This window comes from Heteronotia binoei, chromosome 9 (genome assembly GCF_032191835.1).
Source record: "Heteronotia binoei isolate CCM8104 ecotype False Entrance Well chromosome 9, APGP_CSIRO_Hbin_v1, whole genome shotgun sequence".
NCBI classification, from domain to species: domain Eukaryota; kingdom Metazoa; phylum Chordata; class Lepidosauria; order Squamata; family Gekkonidae; genus Heteronotia; species Heteronotia binoei.
Window position 1 is genome coordinate 7568484 of NC_083231.1, and position 21855 is coordinate 7590338.

The 21855-nt window shown below is 49.1% G+C and overlaps 1 protein-coding gene across 1 annotated transcript; it reads right to left on the reverse strand.

The window, feature by feature from the left end:
• Nucleotides 1-438: 438 nt before the first annotated feature.
• On the reverse strand, nucleotides 439-18481 carry QDPR (quinoid dihydropteridine reductase). Its single transcript, XM_060246201.1, has 7 exons — nucleotides 18327-18481; nucleotides 14629-14721; nucleotides 13974-14070; nucleotides 11106-11246; nucleotides 7156-7264; nucleotides 5122-5205; nucleotides 439-1504 (listed from the first exon to the last, which is right to left on the reverse strand). The coding sequence occupies exons 1-7, from the start codon at nucleotides 18417-18419 to the stop codon at nucleotides 1399-1401; spliced, it is 723 nt and encodes a 240-aa protein (XP_060102184.1). The 5' UTR covers nucleotides 18420-18481; the 3' UTR covers nucleotides 439-1398.
• Between the last annotated feature and the right edge of the window lie 3374 nt (nucleotides 18482-21855).

Sequence of the window (21855 nt, forward strand, 5' to 3'; positions counted from 1 at the left end):
GAAATAAAATCAAAAGAGTTTCCGACTCAACATTAGGAAGAACTTCCTGTGCATTAGAGCGGTTCTTCAGTGGAACAGGCTTCCTCGGGAGGTGGTGGGCTCTCCTTCCTTGGAGGTGTTTAAACAGAAGCTAGATAGCCATCTGACAGCGATGAAGATCCTGTGAATTTAGGGGGAGGTGTTTGTGAGTTTCCTGCATTGTGCAGGGGGTTGGACTAGATGACCCTGGAGGTCCCTTACAGCTCTATGATCCCATGATTCTATGTACGTACACACACACAATCTTTAAGTTGGGAAATGAGGGAGCATTTCAGCCTTCCTCTTCCGCAGTTGCAGTATGAAGGGGGTCCTGTTAAGGATCAGAAACAGCAATACGTTTTGTCCTGGGAATCTTCTTTAGGACTTCTTGAGATAACAAAGAACACTCAGCAGCAAGGCTTGTGCAACTGCATTTTTATTGATGGCTAACATTTATTTAACAGCGACAAACAAAACGACCATCTGCATGAAGTCACAGAAATATTGCACAGAAAATCTCCCAAATGGCAGACCAGCCAATACAGTCAAATGACATTTTTTTATCCATTTTTACCCATTGATTTCTTAAGGCTACGGGTGATCCCTCAGCAGATGCTGCAGAATTATTTAATTTGTGCCCTGATTTCCCCCCCCAATTAGCACCCAAAGCAGCTTAACACATCATTCTTCCCTCCCCTGCCACAACAACCTTATAAGGTAGGTCAGACAGAGAGACGGGGACAAACCCAAAGCCACCCAGCAAGTTTCCATAACAGTGGGGATTCAGACCCAGCTGAAGAAGACATTGGATTTATATTCCGTCCTCCACCCTGAATCTCAGAGTCTCAGAGCGGCTCATAAATCTCCTTTATATCCTTCCCCCACAACAGACACCCTGTGAGGTGGGTGGGGCTGGAGAGGGCTCTCACAGCAGCTGCCCTTTCAAGGACAACCTCTGTCAGAGCTATGGCTGACCCAAGGCCATTCCAGCAGGTGCAACTGGAGGAGTGGGGAATCAAACCCGGTTCTACCAGATAAGAGTCCGCACACTTCACCACTACACCAAACTGGCTCTCCTCTACACCAAACTGGCTCTCAGATCTTACTCCACAACTGCAACCACTACGCTGCATTGGCCATTTAGCGAGACATGAAATTTGCAGTACTGATTTAAATGCAAGACACACTGTAATTTTTGGTAATCCAGGGCAATTGGCTCATGACTAACCACAGAAACAGGATTTCTGGTCCCACTCCACCAGAGAGATCTTTTCACTGGCAGATAGCGCTGACCACACAGATGACACACACAGACACACACTCACTAAGACTTGCAACGACTCTTCCTTTGTAGTCTGCAGAAACGCAAAGGCTTCCAGTTCAGAGATTTGCAGCCGTCAGCTCCGTCTTTCCTCCGGTGGTTTCCACCTGGATCAGACTCCCTGAGCCTGGCCGGTTCTTGCCCGTGACCCAGTCAGAAAAAGTGCTGTTAAAACACCCACACACCAAAAAGCTGCTGTGAATCAATGGAATGTCTGCAGCTTCACATTCATATTGCTGTGCTTAAGAGAAACGCAAGGGCTTCCATCTTTCTAACGCACATCCATTTTTAATTGCGCAACTCTATGCAGAGCGTACCCACATTCCCTTGTCTGAATTTCTGTATAACTAAGGTTTGAATTATGCTGTTAGCCGCCCTGAGCCTGCTCCAGCGGGGAGGGCGGGATACAAATAAAATTTTGTTGTTGTTGAATGCATGCATGCATCCATTTTAATTGTGCACATCCATTTTTAATTGCGCAACTCTATGCAGCGTGTACCCCCATTCCCTTGTCTGAATGCATGCATGCATGCATTTTAATTGTGCGCGTCCATTTTTAATTGCACAACTCTATGCAGCGTGTACCCCCATTCCCTTGTCTGAATGCATGCATGCATGCATGCATTTTAATTGTGTGCGTCCATTTTTAATTGCACAACTCTATGCAGCGTTTACCCCCATTCCGTTGTCTGAATGCATGCATGCATCCATCCATTTTAATTGTGCGCGTCCATTTTTAATTGCGCAACTCTATGCAGAGTGTACCCCATTCCCTCATCTGAATGCATGCATGCATGCATCCATTTTAATTGCGCGTGTCCATTTTTAATTCTGCAACTCTATGCAGAGTGTACCCCCATTCCCTTGTCTGAATGCATGCATCCATTTTAATTGTGCGTGTCCATTTTTAATTGCGCAACTCTATGCAGAGTGTACCCCCATTCCGTTGTCTGAATGCATGCATCCATTTTAATTGTGCGCGTCCATTTTTAATTGCACAACTCTATGCAGCGTTTACCCCCATTCCGTTGTCTGAATGCATGCATCCATTTTAATTGCGCGTGTCCATTTTTAATTCTGCGACTCTATGCAGAGTGTACCCCCATTCCCTTGTCTGAATGCATGCATCCATTTTAATTGTGCGCATCCATTTTTAATTGAGCAACTCTATGCAGAGTGTACCCCCATTTCCTTGTCTGAATGCATGATCCATTTTAATTGTGCGCATCCATTTTTAATTGCACAACTCTATGCAGCGTTTACCCCCATTCCGTTGTCTGAATGCATGCATCCATTTTAATTGTGCGCATCCATTTTTAATTGCGCAACTCTATGCAGAGTGTACCCCATTCCCTCATCTGAATGCATGCATGCATGCATCCATTTTAATTGCGCGTGTCCATTTTTAATTCTGCAACTCTATGCAGAGTGTACCCCCATTCCCTTGCCTGAATGCATGCATCCATTTTAATTGCGCATGTCCATTTTTAATTGTGCAACTCTATGCAGAGTGTACCCCCATTCCCTTGCCTGAATGCATGCATCCATTTTAATTGCGCACGTCCATTTTTAATTCTGCAACTCTATGCAGAGTGTACCCCCATTCCCTTGCCTGAATGCATGCATCCATTTTAATTGCGCATGTCCATTTTTAATTGTGCAACTCTATGCAGAGTGTACCCCCATTCCCTTGCCTGAATGCATGCATCCATTTTAATTGCGCACGTCCATTTTTAATTCTGCAACTCTATGCAGAGTGTACCCCCATTCCCTTGCCTGAATGCATGCATCCATTTTAATTGCGCATGTCCATTTTTAATTGCGCAACTCTATGCAGAGTGTACCCCCATTCCCTTGCCTGAATGCATGCATCCATTTTAATTGCGCACGTCCATTTTTAATTGCGCAACTCTATGCAGAGTGTACCCCCATTCCCTTGCCTGAATGCATGCATGCATACGAAAGCTTCCATTCTGAATAAAACTTTGTTGGTCTTAAAGATGCTCCTGGACTCCTGCTTTGTTCTGCTGCTTCAGACCAACATGGCTGCCCACCAGGATCTACCCTTAGACACAGACGGCTGCGACTCTGCTGAGGACAGCACTGTAAACACTTCATCCGAATCCATTCAGGCTGTTATGTAAATACCAGCTTAATAAATTAAACTGTTAAGTAACAGCTGTGTTCAGCCATCCCTTTTAATGGCACGAGAACACAAGAGGAGCCCTGCTGGATCAGACCAGTGGTCCATCAGGTCCAGCATTCTGTCTCACACGGCAGCCAACATGTTCCTCTGGACAGCCAACAAAGAAGAAGACCGCAGATTTATACCCCGCCCTTCTCTCTGAATCGGAGGCTCAGAGCTGCTTACAATCTCCTTTATCTCCCTCCCCCACAACAGACACCCTGTGAGGTGGGTGGGGCTGGAGAGGGCTCTCACAGCAGCTGCCCTTTCAAGGACAACCTCTGCCAGAGCTATGGCTGACCCAAGGCCATTCCAGTAGGTGCAAGTGGAGGAGTGGGGAATCAAACCTGGTTCTCCAAGATAAGAGTCTGCGCACTTAACCACTACACCAAACTGGCTCTCAGAGTATAGAGGCCAAAGTATTCCCCCGATGTGGCCTCCTGGCTCTGGGATTCAGATGATTAGGGCCCCGGCATGTGACGGTTCCTCTCAATCATTGGCTAGAATGTATGCAGATTTGATTTTTGGTGGCACCCTCTTCTCTCCACACTCTCCTAACACGTTCTTGTACAGAGACTCCTGGTTAGAAACCAGGTCCGTTTACTCTAATTCAGGGCTTTCTTTTGTAGCAGGAACTCCTTTGTATATTAGGCTACACCCCCCTGATATAGCCAATCCTCCAAGAGATTACAGGGCTCTTCTTACAGGGCCTACTGTAAGCTCTCAGAGGATTGGCTGCAGCAGGGGTATGTAGCCTAATATTAAAAGGAGCTCCTGCTACAAAAAAAGCTTGCTCTAGTTTCAAATTCCAGTTTACTAGAGACACAGAATCACAGAGTTGGAAGGGGCCATACAGGTCATCTAGTCCAACCCCCTGCTCAATGCAGGATCAGCCTAGAGCAGCGTTTCCCATTTGCAGGGTTGTGACCCGGTATCAGGCCACGCAAGCCTCAATGCCGGGCCACCAGGGGCAGTCTGAATGCCCCCTCCCTCCTCCCCACAGCGCTGTGCTCCAGCCTCTGCCCCCTATGCCGATGACTGTAGCACTCTCTGAGCATCCTCCAGGCAGAGGATGCGTAGGGAGTGATACAGAGACTGTGCGCTGGCCAGAAGCCCTCCCCCATCCCTCTCTGATGTTCAGAAACATCAGAGAGGGCAGGGAAAGCTCCTGGCCAGCGCGCAGTCTCTGTATCACTCCCTGAGCGTTCTCCATCAGGACCATGGAGAAAAAAACCGGGCCACGGGGGGGGGGGGGGGGGAAGGGATTTGGGAAACCCTGGCCTAGAGCATTCCTGACCAGTGTTTATCCAGCCGCTGTTTAAAGCCTGCCAATGAGGGGGACCTCATCACCTCTCTAGACTGTATCTACTTCTTGAACTTTGCCTGTCTGAATCTGACCCTAGGATAATGGTACAGACGTGTTGTTACAGGTTTTTTGTCTGGGGGGAGGGGGGAATTTAAAGGGTTAAGATTTTGTGAATATTTCACTGCACTTGTTGTATATTGTTTTTTTTTTAAATTTAATTCAAAAAGGAGAATGGAAAAGAAAAAAGCAGGCAATGCCCCAGCTATACAGCAAGGAGACCTGTTTACTCACTCCACAATGAAATCTAACGGTGTCCAGCAACTGAAGTCTGCCTCAGGCATGGATTTCCTGTTCATTGGGGTATCCAAGGTAACCCTAGGATGGAGAAAGATAAGTACTTTATTTTGTTTGCTAGCGCATCTGATAAGCACAGCCTACATTTCCACAGAGCCAGCTGCACAAGGGGTGACTCGGGCTCTTTCGAATCCTGTCCATCTCAGACCATACATGTATTATTTTTCAGATTAAGATCTTGCCTTCTATCGAGTAGAAAGGCATTCTATAAAGTCCCAACAAAACAAGGTGCCTTTGATCCTCAAGTATTTCTTATTTGCTCAGGGAAAGAAGTCACCCAGTGTTTGTAGCAACACACGCACACCCCAAAAAACGCCCCCCACAAAATGCTCTGGGAAAGTGCAGTTCTGAATGGAGAAGCAACTGGATGAAGGAGAGAGCTGTGAAAATGTTTGATTACTTTCCTCACAGACGATGAAAGTCAAAATGTTTCTCCAGGTTTAAAAGAATGAAATAAGAGTCCCCCCGCCCCAGCCCCGATGGGTCCGTCACACTGCCTCCATCTTAAATCCCCGTCTCTGCTTTGAAGCAGAGGCCTCCTTTCAGCCTGCTCAGAAAAGGCACATGGTCCATTTCCCTAGCCGTAGCCAAAATTGGGTGCTCCCTCCCTCCTGGTGCCCTAGTCAAATGCCCTGGCTTGAGCGCCGGCCAGCTGACTTCATTTCACCTCCCTTCTGATTCCGGAAGCGAAGCCACTCGACCATTGCTCCCCAGCTGGCTTCGCTCGTGTGCCCTGGAGCTGGCCCTGCCCCACCTAACTGCTGCTTCTGCCTTGAGAGAAAAAAACCTAAAACAAAACTCATATTGTTAAATTCACATCATCTGTCTGCTCAAGCTAAAAAGTCCCAAATGCTTTATCCTCTCCCGGCAGAGAAAATTCTGAACCCTCTTCCTATTTTGAGAGCCAGCACGGGGTAATGGTGAAAGTGTCGGACTAGAATCTGGGAAACCCAGGTTTGAATCCCCACTCGTGCTGTGGAAGCTTGCTGGGTGATCTTGGGTCAGTCACACACTCTCAGCCTAGCCTACCTCACAGGGTTGTTCTTGTCAAGTCTGTATAAAACTCTGGTCAAGTCTGTATCTAACTTTGGCTCAGGGGAAAGGCATCCTGGATAAAGCCAAACTGCATTCCATTGCTGCTAGCTTGAACTCTCCTTACCCCCCTCCTTTTCTTTGTTATGTAGTCCTGCTTTGAAATGGGAATATGTGAACGTTTTATCTGAGCCTTCTCAGGCCTAGCTCAGTCTGGAGCTGGCGACCTCAAGGCAAAAGTAGACCTGAGAACGAAATGGTAGCATCAATGTGTGAATGTGCCCTGCATAGTCCCCCTCCCTCAAGAATCCCTTTGAAGTGTACCTTATATGATTGCACTCTACTGTATGATCTTTAGTCTTTCAATACTAACCTAGCCGAGAACAACAGTATCAATAAACTAGTCATTTTGTATCAACAACGACTCGTTATTGAATCTGCCGACTTGACAATTCTGACTTAACATCAGGAAGAACCTCCTGACCGTTAGAGCGGTTCCTCAGTGGAACAGACTCCCTCGAGAGGTAGTGGGCTCTCCTTCCTTGGAGGTTTTTCAATAGAGGCTAGATGGCCATCTGACAGCAATGAAGGTCCTGTGAATTTAGGGGGAGGTGTTTGTGAGTTTAGAGCAGTTCCTCAGTGGAACAGGCTTCCTCAGGAGGTGGTGGGCTCTCCTTCCTTGGAGGTTTTTCAACAGAGGCTAGATGGCCATCTGACAGCAATGACGGTCCTGTGATTTTAGGGGGAGGTGTTTGTGAGTTTCCTGCATCGTGCAGGGGGTTGAACTAGATGACCCTGGAGGTCCCTTCCAACTCTGATTCTATGAAAGGGCCTCTGCTAGTGGAAAAGATCTGCAGAATCCAGCATGGTATTCCAGCTGTGCTGCAACGTACATAAAGATGGACAGAGACCGCAGAGGGTCAAGATGCAGCCACTTACGGGAGAACAGCCACAGCCGCAGACCCCGGCGGGAGGCCACTGTTTGCACCGGACAGGCTCTGGCATAGCTGGTGGACGGCTGCTTTGGCCATGCCGTAGCCAATCATTCCTACAAGGAAAGGATGGAAGCATCATTCTCACGCTGGAGTACATTGTACTTGAGGCAGGAACCATAAACCGATCTTGTACATTTTAAGATAGCTCAGTAGAACATTCCAAAGCATTTTCCTGATTCCGGTAGGAAGCCATTGAACGGTCATCTCCACCAGGGGTAGAATTCTAGCAGGAGCTCTTTGCATATTAGGCCACACCCCCTGATGTAGCCAATCCTCCTGGAGCTTACAGAAAAGAGCCCGGTAAGCTCTTGGAGGATTGGCTACATCAGGGGTGTGTGGCCTAATATGCAAAGGAGCTCCTGCTAGAATTCCGCCCCTGTATCCACAAATATTGGAAACATGGGTGCATGCAGGTACTTATCCCCTAGTAAGTCACCAGGGGACTGGTCAGAGATTACATAGCATGATAAAAAATAAGGTCACCGAGACAATTAGGAACTGCTCACCTAACCAACCGATGCACCACACAAAAAAACTCCCTTCCTTGAATGTAGAAAAGTAGGATGCCAGGAAGAGGGTTTCTGTTATAGTCATCTACCCTTCTATGTTGAAGGGCTTTACAGTCTGGTTGCATCTATGGACATAAGGGGCAGGAAACAGCAGAGAAGCCCTGTTGGATCAGGTCAGTGGCCCCTCCAGTCCAACGCGCTGTGTCACACAGTGGCCAAAGCCACTTGTTTACCACGTTGACGGCCATTCGCCCAGCCTTGACAGATCCCTCTGGAACTCCTCCCAGTCCTACTCTCCTAGGACACCAGAACCACCTTACTGGATCAGACCAAAGCGCCACTGAGTCCAGCTTCCAGTTCCCAACCCTGCCCCCTATACAAAGAGAGCAACAGCCTTCTCCCTTTTATTGGTTCTGGCATTCAGAGCTATTCTGCCTCGGAAGACGGAGGTTCCCTTTAGTTACCCTAGATAGTAGCAACAAGTGTTCTCTGTAAGCTGAGTTAGCGTGAGCTAGCTCACAGATTTTTAGCCTCCAGCTCACACATTTTTGTCTTAGCTCAGGAAGGAGGACCCCAGAGCACACTAATTTACGCAATAGCTCACAACTTTAATGCCAGTAGCTCGCAACTTCAATACCAGTAGCTCACAAAGTAGAATTTTTGCTCACAAGACTCTGCAGCTTAAGTGGAACATTGACAGCAATTGATGAAGATCTCCACAAATTTCTCTGGTGTAGTGGTTAAGTAAAGGTGAAGGTAGTCCCCTGTGCAAGCACCAGTCATTTTTGACTCTGGGGTGACGTTGCTTTCACAACTTTTTCACGGCAGACTTTTTACGGGGTGGTTTGCCATTGCCTTCCCCAGTCATCTACACTTCCCCCCCAGCAAGCTGAGTACTCATTTTACCGACCTCATAAGGATGGAAGACTGAGTCAACCTTGAGCCGGCTACCTGAACCAGCTTCCGCTGGGATCGAACTTATCTGGGAGAACCGGGTTTGATTCCCTACTCCCCCACTTGCATCTACTGGAATGGTCTTGGGTTAGCCATAGCTCTGGCAGAGGTTGTCCTTGAAAGGGCAGCTTCTGTGAGAGCTCTCTCAGCCCCACCCACCTCACAGGGTGTCTGTTGTGGGGGGGGGGAGGTAAAGGAGATTGTGAGCCACTCTGAGATTCAGAATAGAGGGTGGGATATAAATCTAATATCTTCTTCCTAAAACCATCTGAGCTAGATACCCATCTCCATATCTCATGGCAGTGAATTCACAAATGCAAAATTGCCCTGAAGTCCTCAGAGAATCCACAGTATGCTTTTCATACATATTAACACTCCCATTCAGGCTTTTTTTTGTAGCAGGAGCTCCTTTGCATATTAGGCCACACACCATCTCCTTTGCCTTCCTCCCCCACAACAGACACCCTGTGAGGTGGGTGGGGCTGAAAGAGCTCTCACAGCAGCTGCCCTGTCTGACCCAAGACCATTCCAGCAGCTGCCAGTGGAGGAGTGGGGAATGAAACCCAGTTCTCCCAGGTACCCTCATCTCCACAGGTCACTGCCCCAGTGGTTCCACATCCCTATGGGAAACTCATGTAAAACACTGCATAGCATAGCCCTCAGTTCTGCTGCATGTCTGCATATACACTCTTACTCATGAGAAAGCCCCACAAAATACAGATGAGATTGCTTCTGAGTAAATCTGCACGGGATCTGGCTATAAATGCGTTTAAATTTTGCTCCGTTTTTTTTAAAAAAAGATCTCGCCTACCCAAAAGGGTTTTTTAAAAAAATGCTTCGTTTTAATTTTATTTGTTATTTCTCATCTACGTTCAAGGCAGATTGCATTAGGACTTTAGAAGTCTGGAAGCACCAAACAGAACTGAAGTAGAAGCGTTCGCATGACACACTGAGCGGTACAGAAATCACATAAATTCTTACAATAAGCTGTACACAGCAGTATAGACCATCGTTTCTAGTCATTTCTCCAAGTTTGTAAAACCATATTGAGCAGGGCAACCCTATTCGCCTGCACAGAAAAGCCATCTTGAATAATTTAGTTTGGCATAGTTTGCAGAAAGCCAGGAGAGGGGCAGGCTGATCCCTGAGGGGGGGAGGGGCACTGCAAATGCCTCACCTGTATAGTCAGGGTGGCGCACCTGGCACAACTCCGCCACAGCCCAGGGAAGGCACCTGCCCCACCGAAGGTGGCCAAGTCCAGCTTTTGAAGACCATCGTGTCTCAGTGATTCGTGCCTGCAAACGGGCACTTCACTGCATGCAGGAGCTCCTCTGCATATCAGGCCACACCCTCCTGATGTAGCCAATCCTCCAAGAGCTTACAGTAGGCCCTGTACGAAGAGCCCTGTAAGCTCTTGGAGGATTGGTTACATAAGAGGGGTGTGGCCTAACATGCAAAGGAGTTCCTGCTCCAAAAAAAGCCCTGCTCCTATTACATTTTATACCAGGCCCCAGTGGGGAGTGGCAGACATACAGCAGTCACAGGGGGGTGGGGCCTAATAGGCCAAGGAATTCCTGCTACAAAAAAAAGGCCTGCAGGGAAACACCCGCTGCAATCTCCAAGGGCAACTGGGTAAGATGTCCAGTGCTTGGTGGCTGGGCTTTGATGCCTTGCTTACCTGCTTACCCCACCCTATTATTAGAATAAATTAGTCAAATCTGCCCAACTGACATAATTAACGCACACTGCAGAATTCAGGATTTCTTGGAAGAGAAAATGGACGGGTGTGGGAGGACTCTGAAGGGGAAATATTTTCTTTTGCTGTTCATGGCAAGGCATGAGTTACAAGAACGCCAGGTCCACGACACAATCGATTGCAGAAGAGCAGTGGAGGGCATTGGTCTTTGGAACAAGCTGAGCTTAAAGCAGAAGTCAAAGTAAACAGGCCAACTCTTGGACTCAACTCCATCATAGCTAACCCCTCCAAAAGCAAATATGAACAGTCCTATTCAGGGCTTTCTTTGTAGCAGGAGCTCCTTTGCATATTAAGCCACACACCCCTGATGTAGCCAATCCTCCAAGAGCTTACAGGGCTCCTCTGACGGCCTACTGTAAGCTCTTGGAGGATTGGCTACATTAGGAGGTGCGGTCTAATATGCAAATATGCCCTAGTCATAGCCACTCTCTTTTTCCCAAGCAGCAGTTCTTGAAGCCTGCTGAAAGGTTCTCCTGGGAATGCCTCCATGACATTTCCCTACTCTGCTAATTCCAAACAGAGATTCTGAGGTTCCACCCACAAGACCCCAGACGGCTCCACATCGCAGACACGCTCCACAGCCGAGAACCCAGAGGCAGCTTTCCTCCAGCAGAACTAATCAAAGGCCCAAAGAAATACCACCAACCAAAACATTCAGAACATTTTCTATTTTACCCGGAGTTCCAGCTAATGCCGCTTTCGCCCCCGTCAGGGTCAGCAAGCCGCCTTCCTTCAGGTGTTTCGTCGCCAAGTGGGTGGAGATGGTGGAGGTCCAGACGCTCTGCTTCCACATCAGGTCACTGTTTTTGTACAAAGCTGGGCAACAAGGGAGGGGCGGGCCGTCAGCCATCGGGTGTCAAACAGCAGGAGGGATCAAGCCCCCTTGCTCAGATCTCACAACCCACTTTTGGAAGGAATCATTCCCTCCCACCCCACACACACACACTGTTTCTCCTCCCATTTCTCAGATCTGACACTCCTTCTGAAATTTCTTCCTCCACGGGAGAAGTTCCAAAAAGCCAGCAAGCAGATCCCTAACCCCTCAGGGTCACAATCCCTGCATGGCAGCAGGCAGACACGTGTGCCTTCAGATTAGAACTGTGCAGGGCTTTTTTTTTTTTTAGCAGGAGCTCCTTTGCATATTAGGCCACACCCCTCTGATGTAGCCAATCCTTCAAGAGCTTATAGGGCTCTTAGCACAGGGCCTACTGTAAGCTCCAGAAGGACTGGCTACGTCAGGGGTGTGGCCTAATATGCAAAGGAGTTCCTGCTACAAAAAAAAAAACCCCTGGAACTTAATTCCTGGTGTGGATCCCACTGATGCAAAGAGGCATCCTGAGCTCACTCACTGTCCAATACAGAAGTACTTTAGATGTGGAGCAAACAGGGATTTCGGTGACCTATGGTTAGCATGACTGCCTGAATGTAGGCTACGCCATAATGTACTGTTTGTTATGGTCCTTCAGGCCAAGAACTGAAGTTGGCTTATGACCCATAGTTTGCGTTGACGACAGTTTTGCACCATGTCTGAATGCAGGCGTACTAGCTTGTTCTCTGGCACTGAGGGGAGGGACGGTGGCTCAATGGTAGAGCATCTGCTTGGTAAGCAGAAGGTCCCGGGATCAGTCCCCGGCATCTCCAGCTAAAAAGGGCAAGTAGATGTGAAAAACCTCAGCTTGAGACCCTGGAGAGCTGCTGCCAGTCTGAGTAGACAATACTGACTTTGATGGACCAAGGATCTGATTCACTATGGCAGCTTCATATGTTCACTGCCCTCCGAGACAACAGAGAGACAGTGGTCGCCACTGGAAGTATCATGGAAAAACCCTGGGGTCCATTTCAGACTATGTGCTCCCTTCCCAGAGTTTAATGGCAAACAGACACCCAGACCAGACTTCTCCTCCCCAAACATGCTTTGATCTCTTGAAATGACAGAGAGAACTGGATGAGGCTAATGTTTCCTGGAGACTTGTTGGGAAACCACACAGGAAGTTGTTTACGCCAGCAGGCTCCCTGCTGTACAAAAACAAGAATGCGTCTAATACGAACAATACTGCCGGCGCTAACACTGGGTAGAGTTTTTAACATGGCGCATGGGGCGGCCTCCAAACCCCATTCTGTTTTTTAAAACGCCACCAAGGATAACATCAGCCCAGAGGGGAGGCTGGGTCATGGATCAGCTGATCCCACAGCTTCCTTGGGAAGTGGCATTTGGGGAAAGAAAGCGACCTCCCTCCCACGACAGGCTTTTTAACAGTCATAAGAGCTTTCCAGCTACTGAGCCAACATGCTCTCTACATTTATACGTTACATAGGAAATCCATGAACATATGAAGCTGCCTTCTACTGAATCAGACCCTCGGTCCATCGAAGTCAGTCTTGTCTACTTGGGGAGGGACGGTGGCTCAGTGGTAGAGCATCTGCTTGGGAAGCAGAAGGTCCCAGGTTCAATCCCCGGCATCTCCAACTGAAAAGGGTCCAGGCAAATAGGCGTGAAAAACCTCAGCTTGAGACCCTGGAGAGCCACTGCCAGTCTGAGTAGACAATACTGACTTTGATGGACCGAGGGTATAAGGCAGCTTCATATGTTCATATGTACTCAGACTGGCAGCGGCTCTCCAGAGTCTCAAGCTGAAGTTTTTCACGCCTACTTGCCTGGACCTGTTTTACTTGGAGATGCCGGGGACTGAACCTAGGACCTTCTGCTTCCCAAACAGATGCACTACCACTGAGCCACCGTTCCTCCCCTTGAGAAATTAACCATGGAGAATCTCTCTGTTCCTTATTATTTGGTGGTTTCTCTTTGCAAAGCCAAACTGTGGATACTTTTTTAAAAAACATACCCTGACAACTATAGTCCAAATACAGGGTCTGGAAAATTTTGTTTTGGGGTCCAGATTCGACCAACAGCCACTCCCTAACTGGCCACTTTGACCTGAACTATCTCAAATGTCCCCAACCTGGCTCCCTTGAGCCCCCTGGCATACCTTTCCTGGTGCCCCCCAAGGGGGCGGGGCTAGGTGAGGCTTCTGCCCCGCAAAACTTCTCATTGGCCACTGACAATTGGACCGACTGTGCAGCTTTTAAAAATGTTTCTTGGACAGCAGGTGCCACCACACAGCACAAGGATCTTCACCGCGTGGCTGAAAGGAAGTTTCAGCAGCCATTTTGTGGCTGGCTCCACCTCCAGTGGCAGCCATTTTGTGCCTGCGCCCACCATGCTATGTCAGAATTCCAAAGGTGCCTGAAAAGGCTGGGGCTCCCAAGACAGACATGAACTGCCCATTGGCGCAATGCTGTTCAGATATAGGGTAGCTCCAGTTTGAGTCTATTGGGCTTTATGGGAGTAACTGGGCACAGGATTGTGCTGTTAGAGGCTTAGATTATTATTCAATCCTATCAGGCTCTGATAATAGTTTGGAGGGGGCTGCTATACTTGTCTCCTGGTCAGATATTTAAGGAGCAACGCCATGCTGCCCAAAAGCACAGACACACCCCGACACACACAATTGCTTCAGTTGCACTCATGAATTCGCAGCTTACATTTGGCCTTCGCACTGCCTCCAGCCCACCCACCAGCTACACAAAGGATCGCGTCCACCTTCTTTTCTTCCAACAGTTTTCCAACATCTTCTGTCACCTTGAAATGGGTGAAAGTAAAAACGTTATGAGCGCACTCTCCCAGAAGCACCCACTAGAAAAACACAGTGGGCGTTTTCGCACTGACCTTCTAGTGGCGCGACCACCCTCTTCACACCGGAGGATCTGCCCGGATTTCGCACAAGAAGCGCCGGCGCACCCAAAAGAGCCGGCGACTTCCATCGTGAAACCCGCTCAAACGTTTTCCTGCTTCTTGGCGGTTTCCGTTTGAGCGGGTTTCGCGACGGAAGTCGCCGGCTCTTTTGGGTGCGCCGGCGCTTCTTGTGCAAAATCCGGGCAGATCCTCCGGTGTGAAGAGGGTGGTCGCGCCACTAGAAGGTCAGTGCGAAAACACCCAGTGATTCACTGTAAGCTCTAAAGAATCATACTTCAGTTTATAAAATGTGAACTGCTGCCTCAAACTTATTTTTATTACACTTTTCATAACTTTTTATTGAATTGTAAGCCGCCTCGAGTTCTGCAAGAGAGAAAGGCGGCTAACAAATGTTTTAAATTAATACATTAAATTATTTAATTAATTCAGAGGGAGGTCAGTTACCTGATCCGCTTGTTGAACAAAAGAGTCACTCATTTTCACAACCACGTTGGCACTGGCCTCTTCATTTTCCACTAAATCGATGCTGGCCACCCACTGACAAAAAACAGACATACACGTGAAGATGTTTAAGGATTTCTAAACAGCAAACAAGATCTGTTCAAATACAGTTCAGACAAGAAAGTAGGTGAGGAGTTAGTTCAATAGCTGCAGATTTCCACCCTGCCATGTATGGTTAACCAGACTCCTATTGCCTACCTCCACATATATCTGGGATCTAAATTAAACCCCCTTATTTGATTCTTTCAGAAAAGAAACTGGCCAAAAGCACTCCAAGAACCCGAGCAGAAAGTCTGGCTGAATGAAATCTGGGAGACCCAAGTTCAAATCCCTATTGTTCCGGGAAGTTTGCTGGGTGACTTTGGGCCAGTTGGCTTCTCCCAGTCTAACCGACTTTGCAGGGTTGTTGTAAGAACAAAATGGAGAAAAGGAGAATGAGAAGTGTGTAGGCTCAGTGGCAGAGTTCTTTAGCATGCAGAAGATCCCAGGTTTCATTGCCGGCTAAAAAAGGATCAAGGACTAGGTGATAGGAAAGACCTCAGCCTGAGACCCTGGTGCCAGCTGCCAGCCAGAGCAGACAAGACTACCTATGGCAGGTGTTTGTGCTCATGGTACATAAGTGTGCCCCAAGTTTCTTTGTGAACACACAGGAGGAAAGGGACCGCCTCACAATGAAATAGTCCATTGCAGCTGAACACACTTATCCTGGATCATATGAACATATGAAGCAGCCTTATACTGAATCAGACCCTCGGTCCAACAAAATCAGTATTGTCTACTCAGGCTGGCAGCCGCTCTCTCAAGCTGTGGTTTTTCACGCTTACTTACCTGGACTCTTTTTAGTTGGAGATGCCAGGAATTGAACCTGATACCTTCTGCTTACCAAGCGGATGCTCTACCCCTGAGCCACCATCCCTCCCCTCCCCAATACCTCTGGTCAGTATTGTCTGCTCAGACTGGCAGCAGCTCTCCAGGGTCTCAGGCATCACCGACTGCCATATCCTTCACCTGGAGATGGTAGGGGTTGAGCCTGGTTCCTTCTGCACACCAAACAGATTAAGGTTGCCAACCTGCAGGTAACACCTGGAGCTCTTCCACTATTACAATTGATCTCCAGAACACCAAGATCATTTGGGGAGGGACAGTGGCTCAGTGGTAGAGCATCTGCTTGGGAAGCAGAAGGTCCCAGGTTCAATCCCTGGCATCTCCAAAAAAGGGTCCAGGCAAATAGGTGTGAAAAACCTCAGCTTGAGACCCTGGAGAGCCTCTGCCAGTCTGAGAAGACAATACTGACTTTGATGGACCAAGGGTCTGATTCAGTATAAGGCAGCTTCATATGTTCATATGTTCATATTTCCCCAGGAGAAGACAGCCACTTTGGAGGTTGGTTCTATGGAGCTATAGCCACTGAAGCCCCTCCCCTTCCCAAACCTCACCCTCCAGGCTCCACCCTCAAATCTCCAGGTATTTCCCGACCCAAAATTGGCAACCCTAAAGCAGATGCTATGCCTCTAAGCCCTCCCAGTTTAAAGACCTTTATTCCAGCATGGGCTTCCATGCTCCTTGTTGCTCACCTCAATATTTCCTTGCAGCGTCTCTCTTTGTAGGGGAGGGGAGTTTTAATGTCAAGCAACAGCTCATGTTAACTTGAGCGCTGTAACTAACTACAACATAAGGCAGTCTATAAACAGGGGCATTCAAATCCAGGTTCAAATCCCCACTCGTGCTGTGGAAGGTCGCTGGATGTCCCTTGGGCTAGTCACACATGGCTCAGCCTCACCTACCTCACAGGGTTGTTGTGTGAGGGTCACAGGCAGGATGCGGCTAAGCCGCTGGGGGTGAAAGTGAGCCAGAAATAAAAGGCACTTTCAGACATGCTGAAACGATGCACTTTTGGGTCTGTTTTCATTGCACTTTGCAATAGGGTTGCCAATTCTCAGGTGAGGGCAGGGGATCCCCCGGTTTGGAAGGCCTCCCCCTGCTTCAGAGGCATGAGAAAGCAGGGATGGGAGGGAAATGTCTGCTGAGCATTCCATTCTTCCCTATGGAGACCAATTCCCATAGGGTATAATGGAGAACTGATCCACGGGTATCTGGAGCTCTGGAAGGGCTGTTGTTGGTTTTTTTAGGTAGAGGCCCCAAATTTGCAGCATAGCATCCAATGCCTCTCCTCGAAACACCCTCCAAGTTTAAAAAATATCAGACCAGCGGGTCCAATTCTGTGCGCCCTAAAAGAAGATGCCCACATCTTTCATTGTTTCCAGTGGAGGGATCCCCCGGTTTGGAAGCCCTCCCCCTGCTTCAGAGGCATGAGAAAGCAGGGGTGGGAGGGAAATGTCTGCTGAGCATTCCATTCTTCCCTATGGAGACCAATTCCCATAGGGTATAATGGAGAATTGATCCACGGGTATCTGGAGCTCTGGAAGGGCTGTTGTTGTTTTTTTAGGTAGAGGCCCCAAATTTGCAGCATAACATCCAATGCCTCTCCTCGAAACACCCTCCAAGTTTCAAAAATATCAGACCAGCAGGTCCAATTCTGTGCGCCCTAAAAGAAGATGCCCACATCTTTCATTGTTTCCAGTGGAGGGATCCCCCGGTTTGGAAGCCCTCCCCCTGCTTCAGAGGCATGAGAAAGCAGGGGTGGGAGGGAAATGTCTGCTGAGCATTCCATTCTTCCCTATGGAGACCAATTCCCATAGGGTATAATGGAGAATTGATCCACGGGTATCTGGAGCTCTGGAAGGGCTGTTGTTGTTTTTTTAGGTAGAGGCCCCAAATTTGCAGCATAGCATCCAATGCCTCTCCTTGAAACACCCTCCAAGTTTCAAAAATATTAGACCAGCGGGTCCAATTCTGTGCGCCCTAAAAGAAGATGCCCACATCTTTCATTGTTTCCAGTGGAGGGATCCCCCGGTTTGGAAGCCCTCCCCCTGCTTCAGAGGCATGAGAAAGCAGGGGTGGGAGGGAAATGTCTGCTGAGCATTCCATTCTTCCCTATGGAGACCAATTCCCATAGGGTATAAAGGAGAACTGATCCATGGGTATCTGGAGCTCTGGAAGGGCTGTTTTTTTTTTTTTGTTTGTTTTTTAGGTAGAGGCCCCAAATTTGCAGCACAGCATCCAATGCCTCTCCTCGAAACACCCTCCAAGTTTCAAAAATATCAGACCAGCGGGTCCAATTCTGTGCGCCCTAAAAGAAGACGCCCACATCTTTCGTTGTTTCCAGCGGAGGGAATGCCTTTAAAAGGCGTGCGGTTCCTTTCAATGGGACGGCCAGAACTCCCTTTGGAGTCCAATCGCGCTTGTCGCGACCTTGCTCCTGGCTCCACCCCCCCAAAGCCTCCTGGCTCCACCCCCCAAAGCCTCCTGGCTCCACCCCCAAAGCCTCCTGGCTCCACCCCCAAAGCCTCCTGGCTCCACCCCCAAAGCCCCCAGCTATTTCTTGAATCGGACTCGGCAACCCTACTTGGGTGCGTGAAGCGGCCGCGGCCCCCGGGCAGGGCTGCTGCAAGCGCCTTCTTCTGCAGGCGTAAAGGCGCGCAGAGGCCCCGCCGGCAGGGAAGGCGAGGCCTCTCCCTCCGGCCGCCAGCGCAGCTCCCCTCCCGCCTCCCGCCAGCCTTCTGCAGCGCCCCCGGCCTTACCCAGTCCTTGGCTCGGAAGGCCCGCACGCAGCGGGAGCCCAGCGCGCCCCTGCCGCCGTAGACCAGCACCCGCGGAGCCTCCGCCGCAGCCATGCCGCCTCCTCCCGCCACGGCTCGGCTCAGCGCAGCGCCGCCGCCTCCTGCTCCTCCGAGGCCGGCCCAGCCAGCACGCCCCTCGCCGCCCGCGCAGCCATAGGCCCAGCAGAGGGGCCGGCCGGAGAAGCGGAGCCAAGCGCGCCCCCCTTGCCCGCGCAGGCCGCCTTCGCCCCTGCAGGGAGCGGAGGGGCAGGGCGCTCTCGCTCATGCAGCGTTGCTGCTCCGGCTGCCCGTGGGAGAGGGTGGCCAAGCCCCAGGGGGGGGCAGGGGATCCCCCGGCTTCAGGGTCATCAGAAAGCGGAGCCGGGGAGGGAGATGTCTGCTGGACGCTCCATTATTCCCTATGGAGGCTGATCTGTTTTCTTTTGTTTTTAAGATGGAGCCACCAAATTTTCAACGTTGCATCTGGTGCCTCTCCTCAAAACACCCTGCAAGTTTCAAAAGGATTGCACCAAGGGGTCCAATTCTTTGAGCTGCCAAAGAAGGGGTTTAGATAAAAATATGGAGCAGTGGTCCATCAGTGGCTATTAGCCACACTGTGTGTGTGTGTGTGTGTGTGTATATATATATATATACAAAAAATTTGGCCACTGTGTGACACAGTGTTGGACTAGATGGGCCATTGGCCTGATCCAACATGGCTTCTCTTATGTGCCCCTAGCCGTCACTATTTCCAGTGGAGGGAAGGCATTTATATGGCATGTGGTCCCTTTAAGTGTAATGGCCAGAACTCCCTTTGGAGTCCAATCGTGCTTGTCACACCCTTGCTCCTGGCTCCACCCCCAAAGTCCCCAGATATTTCTTGAATTGGACCTGGCAACCCTTCAGTGGGAGCTGGATCCCACCCCCCTCAAAACTGCAACTCCTCTCCAGACCCCAATTCCCCTGGAGAACAGGGATGCTTTGGAGGGGGGGACTCTGTGCCCTTGTACCCCATGGGGGTCCCCCCATGCCCTCCTCCCCAGGCTGGATCTAGGGTTGCCAATCCCCAGGTGGGGGCAGGGGATCCCCCAGTTTGGAGGCTCCCCCCCCTCTTCAGGATCATCAGAAAGCGGCTAGTGGGAGGAGAGGGAAATGTCTGCTGGACACGCCAATGTTCCCTATGGAGACCGGTTCCCATAGGGTATAATGGAGAACTGGACTGTGGGGGGACCTGTTTGAGGTAGAGACACCAAATTTGCAGCACAACATCCAGTGCCTCTTCTCAAAATACCCTCCAAGTTTCAAAAGGATTGGCCCAGGAGGTCCAATTCTGTGAGCCCCAAAAGAAGGTGCCCCTATCCTTCATTATTTCCAGTGAAGGGAAGGGATTTAAAAGGTGTGCGGTCCCTTTAAAGGTGATGGCCAGAACTCTCTTTGGAGTTCAGTTATACTTGTCACAACCTTGCTCCTGGCTCCATCCCCAAAGTCTCCTGGCTTGACCCCCAAAGTCCCCAGGTATTTCTTGAATTGGACGCGGCAACCCAAATCTCTAGGATTTCCCATCCTGGAGCTGGCAGCCCCACCCCCGCCAGTGGCCAGGGGGAATGGTGACCCTGACTCCCTTGCATGTATAGAGTTACACGCAGGGGTCATTTTGTAGAAAAAGAGGTGCTGGAGCTCATTAATATCTAATTTGCATTTGCCACACACACCCCGAAATCACTGGGAGGTGTATTAAATTATACCAGTTCAGCATCTATTTTAAAACGCTTCTTGAATTATAACTGTCCGAATAAAACCTTACTCCCATCATACTTTTTAAATTACTTCCTCGTATGTGGCCACAGTGGGACAATGAATATTTCCATCTGTCTACTTTATATGTTTTGGTTATTTTCTCATTTTCTGTGGGGGCCGGGAAATATTAGAAAGTTTGTCGAATCTTGAAGTTCACCAAAATTCTCACAGGGTTTGAACAATGGAGCCCAGAAGCAAGTATTGGGGGGGAGGTTTTAAGAAAGAAAGGGACGGTGGCTCAGTGGTAGAGCATCTGCTTGATAAGCAGAAGGTCCCAGGATCAAACCCCGGCATCTCCAAAAAAGGGTCCAGGCAAATAGGTGTGAAAAACCTCAGCTTGAGACCCTGGAGAGCCGCTGCCAGTCTGAGAAGACAAGACTGACTTTGATGGACCAAGGGACTGATTCAGTAGAAGGCAGCTTCATGTGTTCAAAGAGCACCATAAAATTTAGAGGTTCCGGAGCTCTGCTCCTATGAGCTCCTGCCCAAAATGAGGCCTGGTTACATGTCTCTTTTTTGACATCTGCCCTCTTTCGGACTCTTTTTTAAAAACTGAGGAAAATGTACTCTTTTTGGCTGGAAAGCTAGAAATCTTCTCACAGCTTCAGTTGCTGGGGACTTGGAAATGAGATTTGTCCTAGTGATCACTTGTTTGAAGAAGTCAGGTAACCCAAATTGCTATGTATTTCTCCAATAAAATAGTTTCCAGGGGAAGGTTTCATGTTGAAATATAATATTTAAATAAGCCTTGATTTTCCCTCCCCCAATAACTAATATTTCAGCTCAAGCAAAGGTTGCCAGCCTCCAGAACACTTGGGATTACAGCTGATGACAAATGACAGAGATGAGGTCCCCTGAAGAAAATGGCCCTTTTGGAAGGTGGATCTCTGGCATGCCCCACTGAGTCCTCTCCCTCGCCCTGATCTCTAGGTATTTCTCAGGGCTTTTTTTGTAGCATGAGCTCCTTTGCATATTAGGCCACACACCCCTGATGTAGCCAATCCTCCAAGAGCTTACAGGGCTCTTCTGACAGGGCCTACTGTAAGCTCCAGAAGGATTGGCTACATTGGGGGAGTGGCCTCATACGCAAATGAGTTCCTGCTACAAAAAAAAGCCCTGGAACTGTGGTTAGTTCACTGCAGCTTAATTCCTGATGTGAATTCCACTGATGCAAAGAGGCATCCTGAGTTCACCCTCTGTCCAATATAGAAGCACTTCAGACATGGTTTTTAGAAAATCTGTTAAAGGCAATGCTGTTTGGGCAAAAAAAATTTTTTTGAAGGGCCAGTAAAAGTCTGCAGATCCTAAGAAAGACTGATTATGGGGGGATAAACGCAGTCTCCATGTCCAATGCATGCCCCCTCCCTCTGATCAGAGATATGCTGGCTCCACCTCCAAAGTCTCCTGGCTTCACCCCCAAAGTCCCCAGGCTCTCTTTGGAGTGCAATTATGCTTGTCACAGCCTTGATCTTGGCTCCATCCCTAATGTCTCCTGGCTCCACCCCCAAAGTCTCCTGGCTTCACCCCCAAAGTCCCCAGGCTCTCTTTGGAGTTCAATTATGCTTGTCACAGCCTTGATCTTGGCTCCACCCCTAATGTCTCCTCGCTCCACCCCCAAAGTCCCCAGATATTTCTTGAATTGGACTTGGCAACCCTACTGGAAGGTGGACTAAATTATATCAGCTCAGCATCCACCTTAAAATGGGAAGGTTTT

What these genes read in the sequence shown, in the direction of transcription:
- QDPR (XM_060246201.1), bottom strand. Translation starts at nt 18,419, where the DNA reads ATGGCTGCGGCGGAGGCTCCGCGGGTGCTGGTCTACGGCGGCAGGGGC. An exon ending in AGGCAGTGCGAAGGCCAAAT is followed by an intron (nt 11,247 to 13,973) that starts GTAAGCTGCGAA and finishes CTTGTTGCCCAG; the next exon opens with CTTTGTACAAAAACAGTGAC. An exon ending in GCGGCTGTGGCTGTTCTCCC is followed by an intron (nt 5,206 to 7,155) that starts GTAAGTGGCTGC and finishes TCTCCATCCTAG; the next exon opens with GGTTACCTTGGATACCCCAA.